The sequence below is a fragment of the Mustela putorius genome, unplaced genomic scaffold (genome assembly GCF_011764305.1).
Source record: "Mustela putorius furo isolate JIRA1106 unplaced genomic scaffold, ASM1176430v1.1 tig00000698_pilon_pilon_pilon, whole genome shotgun sequence".
NCBI lineage: Eukaryota > Metazoa > Chordata > Mammalia > Carnivora > Mustelidae > Mustela > Mustela putorius.
The window spans coordinates 2,146,996-2,160,376 of record NW_025421449.1 but is presented as its reverse complement, the minus strand read 5'-3'; the positions used below and the strand labels follow the sequence as shown (position 1 = coordinate 2,160,376).

The following is a 13,381-nucleotide window of genomic DNA, read 5'->3' as shown; positions in this document are numbered from 1 at the left end:
CAACAACCACAACGAAAGCCAGGAACAGCGAAATGACCTCAAAATGCCGAGAGGTGTCAACCATCAGGGACTTCAAAGTGTCAACTCGCTAAAATTATGATTCAAAACCAATAAAGACGTTTCAAGCAAACAGAAACTGAGAGCGGGTACTGCCAGAGGCACTTCTAGTGCGTAGCACTTTAAAAGGAAAAAAAAAAAATCTCAGGAAGCTCGGAGATCAAAGACTAAGGAGCAAAGAAATTGACAAATGTGTGAATAAATATAAGCAAATGTTGACGGCATCCAGAGATGGCACCCGTGACTAAGTCCGTACAGGAAAAGGAAGAGCGAACAAAAGTCCCAGATGACAATACCCCTGAGGATGAGAAAGGGTGACTTTAGTGGACGGCATTCTAAGGTCACAAAATCCCTAGAAGGGAGAACGACGAGAAAACTTCGACCTTGCTACGAACGCATGGTAGCATTTTCATGGGCAACCACTGAAGAATCAGAAAGGCTCTGAGGGTCAACCGGCACAGAGAAAAGAATGTGACTTTTTAAAAGTTTGATCAATCTAAAAGAAGTCAGGAGAAGGGGCGCCTGGGTGGCTCAGTTGGTTCAACGTCTGCCTTCAGCTCAGGTCATGATCCCAGAGTCCTGGGATCAAGCCCCGCCTGGGTCCCCCCCGTTCAGCAGGGAGCCTGCTTCGCCCTCTCCCTCTGCCACTCCCCCCTGCTTTTGCGTGCTCTCTCTCAATACATAGATAAAATCTTAGAAGAAAAAGGCAGGAAAAGAGGGGAGAAGGCAGCAGGAAACTGATCACACACATCCCAGTAGAAATAAACTCTCACAGAACAGTAAATGTAAATGGACCTAATGCGGGGATACACTGTCAGCTACCCAGACTGGGAGACATCACAAAACTCAATGCACTATGTTTAACAGAGACCCACCTGTAACATAAAAACAAAGGGAATTTAAAAGGAAGATGGAAGATCTCCCGTGAGGACTAATCAAAAGAAGGTTGGCAGACTGACAATGGTCTAGACGGTAAACCTCACATTATATGTATTTTACCACAATCAAAAATAATTATATTAAAAAAGAAAATTGGAATAGCTCTATTAATATCAGACCAAATTGATCTTTGTGGGGTTAATATCAGACTAAACTGATCTTTGTGGGGAGAAGCATCCTTTGGGAAGATTTAAAGAATTTGATTCACCAGGAAGACAAAGTGATGCTAAACTTGTTTAATAAAATAGCCTTAAACATACAAAGCCAAAGTTGACAGAATTCTCATTGCCGGAGAAAATCTATAGGTCTTGAACAATCTGTCTTCCCAGTGTGAGACTTTAACATGATTTCCTTAGTAGTTAATATATCTCAAGACTATAGGTTTGAACACAGTACCTTGCATCCAAAAAAAAAAAAAATCAGTCAACAAGTATTCTTCCCCCGTACACAGGAACATTTATGAAATCATTTAGTAAACCACAGAGAAAATTTCAACTAGCATCGAAGAATGGCTTTCATCCAGAAATGTCCTGCTACAGTGTGACTATATCAGAAATCACTAGCCAAGTGATGGTATTTAAAACCCCATTTTCTTGAAAATGTAGAAAGTATCCTTTTAAATAATTCACAGGTTAAAGAAAAAATGATCAGGACATTTGGGAAGTGTTAAGAAGCCAGGGAGTAATAAAGAAAGACTTCCTACCAAAATGATAGAGAGGCAGTTTAAAAGAAATTTAGGGCAATGTAGAGCCTTGTGTTTACGTCAAAAAGGAAGGGAGGGACACCTGGGTGCCTCGGTTGGCTAAGCGGCTGCCTTCAGCTCAGGTCATGACCCCAGCATCCTGGGATCGAGTCCCACATCAGGCTCCTTGCTCGGCAGGGAGCCTGCCTGCTTCTCCCTCTGCCTCTGCCTGTGCTCGCTTGTGCATGCACGCTCTCTCTCTCTCTCTTTGACAAATAAATAGATAAATAAAATCTTAAAAAAAAAAAAAAAAAGGAAGGGAAATGAAAATTAACGAGCTAAGCGCTTAATTTAACAAGTTAGCAAGGGGCACCTGGGTGGCCCTTGGCTTCCGTTCAGGTCATGATCTCACGGTCTTGGGATCGAGCCCTGTGTGGGCCTCCATGCTCAACATGGAGTCTGCATTAGACTTTCTCTCCCCCTGCCCCTTCCCCTGCTCACGCTCTCTCTAAAATAGATAAATAAAATCTTTTATTAAAAAGTTAGTAGAGGGGTGCCTGGGTGGCTCAGTGGGTTAAAGCCTCTTTCTTGATCCCAAGGTCCTCGGATCAAGCCCCACATAGGGCTCTCTGCTCAGCAGGGACCTGCTTCCTCCTCTCTCTCTGCCTGCCTCTCTTCCTACTTGTGATCTGTCTGTCAAACAAATAAATAAAATCTTTTTTAAAAATTTAAAAATTAAGAAAAATAAAAATAAAAAGTTAGTAGAAGTAAAATAGGAGCCCAAAGAATATGGGAAAAGGGAAGGAAATGAAAAGGTAAGAATGAAATTGATCAAATAGGAAATAATGATTCAGTAGAAAGGATTAATAAAGCCAAGAACATGTTCTTTGAAAAAAAATTAAAAATAGAAAAATCTTTAGTGAGACTGATCTTAAAAAAAAAGAGAGAGAGAAATAATGATTTAAAACCTGTGATCAAAAAGAGGGCATTGCTAATGGATTCAGAAAGATATTTTTTCAAGAGCAGGAGAGAGAGAAAGAGAGACTGCTATACATAACTTCATGGCCGCAACAGTGAAATTTCAAACAGATTGGAAATTTTCCTAGAAAAATGTAACTTGCCAAAACTGATACCAGAAAAAAAGAAAAGCCAGAAAATCCGAATAGAGCCATCACTGTTGAAGATATAGGCTCAGTGTTAAAAATCTGAGTATAAAAACTGGGTGCCGGTGTCCCATAGAATGGAAAAAGCGGAAAGACTCCCTGGGTTTTTCTGTGAAGAACCCCAAAGGAAGAGGGAACCAAGAAAAATCACAGGATAAAAGGAATGCTACTGTGACTGTCTTAGGTATTTTCAAAATAGACACAATTGCAATCTACAGGTCTGTTTTGTTGAAGCACCTCTCTGATTATGGTTCAGGTGTGTAGCATGTAGAGTAGGGAGAGTTTATGTAAGTAGATGAAATCAAGACCCAGAGTTTCTTCATGGGTACTGCGTGGAGTATCCTTGGAGCTTTTCTGTCAAGGGTAAATACGTAGTAACCTTGGGGAAAAAAGACATCAAAACCATATCCACATGCCAAAGAATGAAGTTGGACCCCTTTTCGAACACAAAAATTAACTCTAGGTGGAGCATACCTAAATGTAAGAGATAGAACCAGGAGACTCTTAGAAGAAAGTACAGGAGTAAATCTTCATGATCTTGGGTTAAGCAAAGACCTCTCAAGTATGACATTAAAATATATATAAGCAACAAAGTGACAAACAAATAATTTGGACTACATTAAAGTTTAAAACGTTTTGGGCTTCCAAGGACAACCTTAAGAAGTGAAAACATGGGCACCTGGGTGGCTCAGTTGGTTAAGCAACTGCCTTTAGCTCAGGTCATGATCCCAAGATTTTGGGATCGAGTCCCTCATTAGGCTCCCAGCTCCACGGGGAGTCTGCCGCTCCCTCTGACCTTCCCCCTCTCATACTCTCTCTCTCACTGTCCTTCTCTCAAATAAATAAATAAAAATCTAAAAAAAAAAAAAAGAAGAAGTGAAAAGATAACCCAGAATAGGAGAAAATGTTCGTAAGTCATTTGATATCTATCAAATCCAAAATATATAAAGAACTATTACAAATCAACAACAAAAAGACAAATAACCCAATTCAAAAATTGGCAAAGGACTTGAACTGACATTTCTCCAAGGAACATACACAAATGACCTACAAGCAAATGAGAAGAAGCTCACCATCCTTAGCCAGTGGGGAAATCCAAATCAAAACCACCCTGAGATACCACTTCACATCCATGAGAATGGCTGTGATTAAAACATCCAATAGCAACAATGTGGAGAAGTTAGAACCCTCCTACACTGCTGGTGGGAAAGTAAAATGGTGCTACCCGATAGGAAAACAATTCCTGGAAAGTTAAATGTAGAGTTACCCTATGACCCAGCAATTCCACGATTAGATATATATCCAAGAGAAATGAAAACCCAGGTCCACACAAAAACTTGTACACAAATGTTCATAGCAGCATTACTCTTAATAGCCCCAAAGTGGAAACAACTCAATGGCCACAATGAATGAATGAAAAAAATGTGGTGACTCCATACAAGGGACTGTGCTCCAGCCAGGAAAAGGAACAAAGGCCTGGTACAGGGTACAACTTGGATAAACCTTGAAAATATGATGTTACATGAAATAAGCCAGCCACATAGGTCACCTCTTGCATGACTCCATTGATACGAAATGTCCTCCACTTTCTGTCTTCCATCCATAGAGTCAGAAAGTAGATCAGTGTCTAGTGAAAAGAACAGTGACCATTGATGGATATGGGCTTTCTTTTTCAGAGTGATGAACACATTTGAAAATTGATCATGGTGGTGGGTACGCAACTCTGTGAATTTACTAAAAACCACTGAACTGTACACTCTAATTTTTTTGAGAGAGAGAGTGAGCTAGAGAGACACTACAAGCAGAGGGAGAGGCTGAGGAAGAAGCAGACTCCCACTGAGCAGGGAGCCCAATGAGGGTCTCCATCCCAGGACCCTAGGATCCTGATCTGAGCCTAAGGCAGACGCTTAACTGACGGAGCCACCCAGGCGCCCCTGAATTGTATGCTTCCAATACGTGAATTATATGTGAGTTCTATTTCAACAAAGTGACTACTCATAAACCATGTAGGGGGCGTCTGGCAATTGAACACACTGTGAAAACTTACATCTCAGACGAAAAGGTGTGTTTAACTCTCTTCTGAAGTGCTAAATGTCACCCGGAGAGAACAGCTGTCACAGGCACAAGGGTCAAAAAAAGTCATCGTAGACCCCGATGTCATCCTTGCTCTTTAATGGGTCACACCCCCACCCCCAGGATCCCTTGGATGGTAGAAACTTCACATGACACTTGGAAAGTGTTAAATGCACATTTCCTCAAGAATCCAAGGACTGAGGTGCCTGGGTGGCTCAGTGGGTTAAAGCCTCTGCCTTTGGCTCAGGTCATGATCCCAGAGTCCTGGGATCGAGCCCCACATCAGGCTCTCTGCTCAGCAGGGAACCTGCTTCCCCCTCTCTCTCTGCCTGCCTCTCTGCCTACTTGTGATCTCTGTCAAATAAATAAATAAATAAATCTTTAAAAAAAAAAAAAAAAAAAAAAGAATCCAAGGACTGTTAGAAGACCCAAAGTCCTCTGTTGGATGTTAGGAATAAGCAAACTAGCCTGGAATGGCTCAAACTCAGTAAGTTTCCCACAAGCTGAGTCTACAGCCTGTTCCCTCTCCCTCACCTGTCCCTTCCTCCAGAACTAAACTCACAGCCTCAGCCACCTGACCTCTTTTTTCCTTTTAGTTATTTACAGATGATTTTTATGTTTAAAGGTGACAGCAGCAGGAACATGGGCATTCAACAGATACGTTTTGAATCAGACTAGATTCTAAATATGTTTTCTGGAACACGACGTGTCCCTTCCCTCTCCTTAAACGCAGAGACATAATTTTATTCATGCGATGGTACCAACACTATTGGACATGTAGGGCCTTTTCCTCCCGGTTTAAACGAATTTCATTTCGAAAAGCTGGTGTCGAGATGTATCGACCTATTTTAATTGGGTTCCCTTGTAAATCTTGTAAAAATGAAACAGATTTCTCTGAATGCCACTCCAGAAATACAAATGCACACAGAGCACTTACCTGGTAACAGTCTCTGGAAAGTTCCAAAAATCTTAATATACATCATTATGCTACCATCCAATGACCCAACCCTTGTTTATGCCCATGTGACAAAACTAGGCACAGACATATAGAAGTGGGGGACGGGGGGGGCACCGCGGGGAGGAGATTGCATCCAGCTTCCCAGAAGGCAGCCTAAGCCCCTGTTCCCGTAACAGCAAGGCCCTCACGGGGGGGACACAGACTCAAGGGATGAGCCACCCCATGGTGTCACACGTGGTCTGGGGCCTGTGGCTATTTGTTCCCGTCACGTACACCAGTTGGAGTGTGAACTCTTGAAAACAGCCCCCCACTTACCCAGCTGTCCTCACCTCAAACCAGTGTGATTTTGGCCGCCAGAAGTCACCCCATGAGTCACTCAACCCATGGAAACCTCACCCCACCCTGACCTCAGGTAAGACAAAGGATGAAGACCCTAGGCCTCTGGTCCCACCCACATCTCTCTCCCACTTTGTCCACCCACCCACTCCGTGGCTGCAACCTCAGGCCAGGGTTGGGGAGGGGCTGGGGACCAGTGTGGCTGCTGGTTCTCCTCACAAAAGGGGGAACAGGTAAGTGTGTTCTGGGGTATGTCGTTTGGGATCTAGAGTCTGGGCCAGGTTGGGAAGCAGGTGTGGATAGGGAGAGGGCCAGGAGGGTGATTTCTCCCCACTGCCTGGGGAGGCGGCGTTAATGTTCAAGGGAGTTCACATGGGCTGAGAACCAGACACTGCTCTAAGCACTTCACACATAGTGACTCTCCCATTCTTCACAACCTGTAGGGTCCAACTATTATTATCCCCCTTTTTAACTGAGGAAACTGAGGCCCAGAGAGGCTAAAGAAGCTTGCCAGGTCACACAGCCAGAGCCCCTGTGGTGAGCTCCTATGCTGTGCCCCCTCTTAGGTCTCAAACACGTGACGCTGTAGATCAGAAGCAGGGGGATTCCCCTTGCTGGCCTGCTCCTCAACCCCAGAGTCGAATCCCAAAGTCCCCAGGCCCCTGGGTGTGCTCCACACCAAGCCTCACCTGTCAGCCTGTCTCACCTCTGCTGGGGGATGAGACGCTGGCCCTCACAGCTTTGCTTCCTGGAGGGCTGTCAGAAGGCCCGGATGAGGAGGTGAGGACAGGATGGGTGCTGGTGGGAGGGGGAGAGCCGAGGGGACCCATGACCACAGCTGGAGGGGCGGGACAGGAAGCAGAAGTGCTGTGAACGGTGGCCGGGGTGATGAGCTGTGTGGTGAGCCTGCTGGGGGCTGACAGCACCATTTCAGGAGCGTCTCCTGTGGGGAGAGAATGTCTGTGTAGAGCGTCTGCGCACAAGACTCCAGGTAGGGGGGAAGGCGGGCGTCGGGGAGGCTGTGAGCCCCCGGGTGGGGACAAGAAGGCCTGGGAGCGGGGCTGCTCCATCCAGGGAAGAGCCTGATGGAACAGGAAGTGCTGTGACCTGTGAGAATGCTCTGTCACTGACTCACTGGGTGGCCTCATGCTCGCTCTGCGCCTCAACGTCCTCACAGCGAAAGAGGAAACCTTATAGGGTATCGTCTGTAAGACCCCTTCAGATGCTGACAGGGAAAGCTTTAAGAAAACTGGAAGTGGGCTCCTTGGGAGCTCAGGGAGCCTAACGAGGCCCAGGATAGAGATGGAGCTCTGTGGCTTAATGTTATCAGCTGTGCTGGCCTCCCGAGTAGGAGGACCCACGGGCTTTTCTCCAGAGAGGCTGTGGTCGCTGGCAGATGCTGGAAAGGACAAGCTTCCAAGAAGTCCACTTCGGATGGGGGAGAGTGTGGACACTCCAGATTCTAAACAGGTCCCTGTTTTGAAGCCACCTCAAAATAGTAAAGAAATTTCTAGCCCATGGCTGCCCAACAGTAGGCAACAGGTAGCTCATGGCACTGCTGGAATTCTGCAGAGCACGGCAGAGGATGGCAGAGCAGGTGTGGGCATGGGAAATCCGGAGAGGGGATCTAAAGCCCTCCCCAAGCAGAGTCGCGCAGCGGAAGCGTGCTGGGCCCATAAAGCCCTCCCCACGCAGGGTGTAAGGGCAGAGGCAAGTGCGAAGCTTCGAGTTTGGAATGCGGGCTGTTCTCCCATGAGGCTCAGAGAGCGGGCCCAAAGGGAAGGTAGGGGACCATAAGGGCAGTATGTTATTTCTTTCCCAATTCTGTTAAGGGCTTCACGGGAGACAGGCAGACAGACACAGAATGAGAGAGGTGGAGTGGGAAAAGCCTGGCTTGTTCTGAGGCCCAAAATGATAATTCCCTAGAATCCAGGCTTCTCTAGAGTCCCAGACCCCCTCCCCAAATTTGCTGTATGCACACTCTGTCTCCTCTTCTGTATGCAGAGCCCCTTCCCCACCAGTAGCAGCCATGGTCCTGGGTTCAAAGCCATCAGTCTGGATCCACATTAGGCCTTAAATAATGAAATCTTAGGGGCACCTGGTGACTCAGTCATTAAGCATCTGCCTTCAGCTCAGGTCATGATCCCAAGGTCCTGGGATCAAGCCCTGCCCTGGGCTCCTTGCTCAGCAGGAAGCCTGCTTCTCCCTCTCCCACTCTCCCTACTTGTGTTCCCTCTCTCGCTGTTTTTCTCTCTGTCAAATAAATAAATAAAATCTTTTTAAAAATAAGTAAAATAAGTAAAAATAAACAAATAAACAAACAAAAAACAAATAGTAAAATCCTAACAAGGGGCTCCTCCTGGCTCTGTGCCCCTAGGCAAGTGACTTCCCATCCTTGAGCCTATTTGTACAGGTGGGGGGATGGGCCGGATTTGTAAAGGCCACTGCCGCTCTTTCAGAGACTGACGGCACATCTCATTGCCTCTCTATTCTGTAGGCCACAAGGGTTCATCCTCTGTACCTCTGCCCACAGCTTCCAGAGTCCAAACGCTCCCGTGCCTCCGCAGCTCCATGGGTGCCCACCTGTTCCTCCTGGGCCTCCTCCTGCTGCTGCTGCCCACGCCCACCCCAGCCCCCTGCCGCACAGGCACCCGCAATGAGTGCCGGCGCAACCAAGAGTTCGTGCCTGGTGCAGCACTAGCGGGGGAGGGCGTGGATGTGACCAGCCTCCAGCGCTCGGGCTCCTTCCCTGTGGACGTAGAGAGCTACCTGCGGCCGGACCGCACCTGCACCCTCTGCCAGAACGCCCTGCAGGCAGGCGCCCTCCAGCGTCTGCCCCTGGCACTGACCCACTGGCGCGCCCAGGGCTCAGGCTGTCAGCGCCAAGTGGTCAGGGCCAAGGCCACCTCCACTGAGGGCGTGGCCAGGGAGGCCGCCAGCCACATCCGCAACGACTGGCAGGTGGGACTGGATGTGTCTCCCAAACCCAGCGCCCAGGTACATGTGACCATGGCTGGCTCACACTCCAAGATGGCCAACTTCGCTGCCCAAAAAACCCACCAGGATCAGTTCAGCTTCAGCACTGACTTGGTGGAGTGTCGCTTCTACAGGTGAGCACCGCGGGTCGGAGTGGAGGAGCTGGGGAAAAGGGCTGGGAAACTTGGCGTGGTCAGGAGCGCTGAGATGGCAGTACGGGGACTTGGAGGCTAAGTCCACCAGGAGGATACACAACCCTGGTTCTCTCAGTCTGGGTGATATGGTGCCCTCAGGCCTCCTCCCCGGGGCCCCTTAAAAGGAAGAGCCCCAGGAGAGAATAGGTGGAGGAGAAATGAGCAAGGCTGTGCTAAGAACCCCAACATGGTGCCATGTCGATCTACTGAGTGCCCAGCCCCCTGTCCTGTGAGCAGGAGACTTCCCATCACTGGGCCTCATTCACACATCCGACCACGATCATGTCCATCATGTAGCAGGCTCTGTGCTGGGAATTAGGGCTAAGGGCTAGACAGCAGCAGCCACACCCCTCTCCTCAGGGACCTAGGTCCCACACCCCAGAAACACATGGTCTCCACCCAAGTCACCCACCCTGACATCCCGACAGTGAGACAGGGCGCTTCCTGCCTTGTGGCCAGAGCTGTCAGGAGCCCAATCTAGGGGACAGACAGACAAGGCCACGGGACTGGGTTCCAAAGCAAGACAGTCACTATCTATACCATATCATCAATTTTATCATTAGAAAATAAAAAGGAGGGGCCCCTGGGTGGCCCAGTCATTAAGTGTCTGCCTTCTGATCGAGCCCTGCATCAGGGTCACGGCTAAGTAGAAAGCCTGCTTCTCCCTCTCCTATTCCCCCTGCTTGTGTTCCCTCTCTCACTGTCTCTCTCTCTGTGTCAAATAGATAAATAAAATCTTTAAAAGAAAAAAAGAGAGAGAGAGAGAGGAGGGAAGGAAGGAGGGAGGGAGGAAGAAAAAATACGTTGCAAAGGAAAAGCAGAAATTCATCATGGTTAGTTCACCAAGAAGCAACAGACAGAATGGGTTTCCCCAACAGGTCAGAGCTTTGGGTTTGGAGCCAGGCCACCTGGATTCAAGTTCTCTATCACTTACATGTGACCTTGGTCAACCCTGAGGGATGGGCTGAATGGGGAAAACCAACCACGGCTGGCCCACCTGATGTTTCTCTCCCCTTTCAGTTTTCACGTGGTACACTCTCCCCCACTCCACCCCAACTTCCAGAAGGCCCTCAGCGACCTGCCCCCCGACTTCAACACCTCTACGGAGGCCGAGTACGTCAGGCTCATCTCCAACTACGGCACCCACTTCATCCGGTCCATGGAGCTGGGCGGCCGGGTCTCGGCCCTCACTGCCCTGCGCACCTGTGAGCTGGCCCTGAACGGGCTCACGGCCAAGGAGGTAGAGGACTGCCTGAACGTCGAGGCCCAGGTCAGCATCAACAGCCAAGCCAGACTTTCCTCAAAATTCAAGGCGTGTGAGGAGAAGAAGAAGCAGCACAAGATGGAGTCCTCCTTCCACCAGTCCTACCGGGAACGCTCTTCCCAGATAGTTGGCGGTCACCACACCACGGTGAGCGACCTGCTGTTTGGGGACGGGGCCAAGCCGGAGCAGTTCTCCGCCTGGATGAACTCCCTGCTGGACAGGCCCGGCCTGGTGGACTACACCTTGGAGCCTCTGCACGTGCTGGTGGAGAGCCGGGACCCGCGGCGGGAGGCGCTGAGGCAGGCCGTGAGCAAGTACGTGATGGACAAGGCCCGGTGGAAGGACTGCGGCAGGCCCTGCCCCCCGGGGCAGTACAAGAGCCCCCACAACCCATGCCAGTGTGTGTGCCACAGTTCAGCGGTCATCAACCAGGACTGCTGTCCCCGGCAGAGGGGCCTGGCCCACTTGGAGGTGATGAACTTCCAGGCGACAGGCCTGTGGGGAGACTACATCACAGCCACGGACGCCTACCTGAAGGTCTTCTTTGGAAACCAGGAGCTGAGAACCAGCACGGTGTGGAACAGCAACTACCCCAAGTGGGCAGTGCGGCTGGACTTCGGGGACGTGATCCTGTCCACCGGGGGGCCCCTGAGGGTGCAGGTGTGGGACGAAGACTATGGCTGGGATGACGACCTCCTCGGCACCTGTGACCAGAAAACGCAGTCTGGCTCACACGAGGTGACGTGCAACCTGAACCACGGCCACCTGAGTTTCTCCTACCACGCCAAATGCTTGCCTCACCTGGAGGGGGCCACCTGCCTGCAGTACGCCCCCCACGGCCTTCTGGGGGCACCTCCGGGGAACCGGAGCGGGCCAGTGTGGTAAGCACGGTGGGCCTTGCTCAAGAGGACTAGGGAACCCGGAATGAATGGGGTTCTCACAGAGGCACCCAGGGCCTATCCTCATATCCCCATTAGACAGATGGAAAACTGAGGCTTACTTTTTTTTTTCTTTTTTCAATGAAGTAGCTGAATTTATAGGCCAGCCCTGGGTCTGCTGTCCGAACTGCTGCAGCTCTCTGATACTCTCGAGCCCTGGAAACAAGCGGCTTTCCTTGCAGCCTTTACCAGCACGGGGACTTCTCCACCCCATTGTGTCCAACCCTGCCTGTCCCAGCTGCTCTGCCTGCTCTCTCTTCTTTGCCCAGCTTTGCCCCTCAGCCAAATCAGGGACCATCTGGATCGGCCTCGTGGGTGCCCAGCCTGACAGAGGACTGATACGTGTGCATGGTGACCGTCATGGTGGTGGTTGTGGCCGGGGAGAGGGCCGGGACCAAACGCAGCCCTAGAGACCGACATCTATATCAGCGACCCTATCCAGTAGGACCTGCGACTCATCCCGGAGCGGGCCAGGAATCAACAAATTGGCTTTCTACTTTCGTTGGAAACATGGGGACCCAAAATATTTTACTTCCCTTGTAACTCTTGATTCAAAACCCAGCAGCACCAACGCAGGAACCAAAGGCAACAAACAGACTTTCAGCTCCCAGCCGTGCGGCCACAAGGAATGATGAGGACTATGGGGAGCTGAAGGGCGCATGATTTACCTAGATGGGGGGGAGCGAGGGCTGCAGCTCTGCCTCTGCCAAGCATTCCCAGGCAGGAGGGCTGGCGGGGCTCGGAATTTCTGGAAGTAACTAGAAACCCTAAATTAACTTCTCTAATTGTTGGCAAGGCAGTTCACTTTATAAAAATAAACCTATGTACAAGTCAAAGAGAAGGTGTGCACAGGCCATAATTGATCCACAGCCATCTGGGAAGCTGTCATTTCAACAAAACCCATGTGACTGGCTGAAGGGCTCTCCCCTGTCCCCCACAGTGGGAGGAGGGAAGGCAGTGGCTCCAACAAGGGGGTGTCTGAGGCTTCCTGGCTTTGGGTTCTGTGGTCAAATGAAATGGTCCTTGTTTCGTATGTTTGGGACACAGGCCCACAGGGGCAGGCGGCAAGATCCAAGCAGCCTCCTCCAACTGGCAGGATTGGTGCCGGGTTGCCAAGTCAGAGGGGCTCAGAGTTGCTGGCCTGGATTCCTGACTCCCTTTGAAAGGCCCTGCAAATTAAGGCCTTGGAGGTTTGTGTGGACCCATACTCTCAAAGCCCAGGAGTCATATTACTGACCCCAAATCCCCAAGGTGGGAGGGGGGGACAGGAGGGACTGGCTGGCCCTAAAAGGCCAGTTGAAACCAATGTTCTTACACCTTTCCCTTCACAGCCACGCGCACAAACACGAGCACAAGAAAATTCTTGAAAGGTCACACTGGCTGCTGCACTAATTGAAAATAAACATGGGTGTGGGCCATACCCCTCTGGGAAAGCAGGCCTGGCTCAGGGGGCCACTCTGACCAAAGAGGGGAGCCTTGTTTAAGGGCCCACACGATCAGTGACCTCCAGCAACCGTCTTGTTCGCTGGGCCTTGGCTTCCCCAAAAGGATACTCTTCATTTTTCTCCCTTCTCGGTACTGTTTGGAGGGGGGCCACAAGGCTTTCTAGAAGGTCAGTGCTCCATAAAAGGTACTGAAAGGTCATCTTGCTACCCCACCTGGTGCTCCACCTAGGGAAGCCGGGACCCAGAGGATGTAACTGTGGTTGCAGAAGTTTCTGGCAGAGCCAGGTCTCTGAGTCCTGAACACGCCACTCTAAGCCCTGGAGCTGGAGAGACCACCAGGATGCTAGAGAAAAGGG

General features: G+C 49.9%; 1 protein-coding gene and 1 long non-coding RNA gene across 4 annotated transcripts in view; one reads left to right on the top strand and one right to left on the bottom strand.

Annotated features, from left to right (window-relative positions):
- Nucleotides 1-7,060, bottom strand: part of LOC106003499 — a 31,204-nt gene extending 24,144 nt beyond the window's left edge. For both annotated transcript variants that reach the window (XR_006607699.1, XR_001176021.2), the window contains exon 1: nucleotides 6,898-7,060. This is a non-coding gene — a long non-coding RNA (uncharacterized LOC106003499). The remainder of the gene's footprint in view (nucleotides 1-6,897) is intronic.
- A 1-nt stretch (nucleotide 7,061) lies between these two features.
- PRF1 (perforin 1) lies at nucleotides 7,062-12,416 on the top strand. 2 transcript variants are annotated; one of them, XM_004769513.3, is made up of 3 exons: nucleotides 7,062-7,199; nucleotides 8,706-9,318; nucleotides 10,399-12,416. In XM_004769513.3, the coding sequence occupies exons 1-3, from the start codon at nucleotides 7,097-7,099 to the stop codon at nucleotides 11,525-11,527; spliced, it is 1,845 nt and encodes a 614-aa protein (XP_004769570.2). In that variant the 5' UTR covers nucleotides 7,062-7,096; the 3' UTR covers nucleotides 11,528-12,416. The 2 variants fall into 2 exon arrangements, with proteins under 2 accessions (XP_004769570.2, XP_004769571.2); XM_004769514.3 differs by having other exon boundaries at nucleotides 7,073-7,199; nucleotides 8,742-9,318.
- The last annotated feature ends 965 nt before the right edge of the window (nucleotides 12,417-13,381 follow it).

Excerpts from the sequence above, each read along its gene's own strand:
- PRF1 (XM_004769513.3), top strand. The coding sequence starts at position 7,097 with ATGAGCTGTGTGGTGAGCCTGCTGGGGGCTGACAGCACCATTTCAGGA. Across the intron at positions 7,200-8,705 it reads GTCTGCGCACAAGACTCCAG|GCCACAAGGGTTCATCCTCT; the intron begins GTAGGGGGGAAG and ends TCTATTCTGTAG. Across the intron at positions 9,319-10,398 it reads GTGGAGTGTCGCTTCTACAG|TTTTCACGTGGTACACTCTC; the intron begins GTGAGCACCGCG and ends CTCCCCTTTCAG.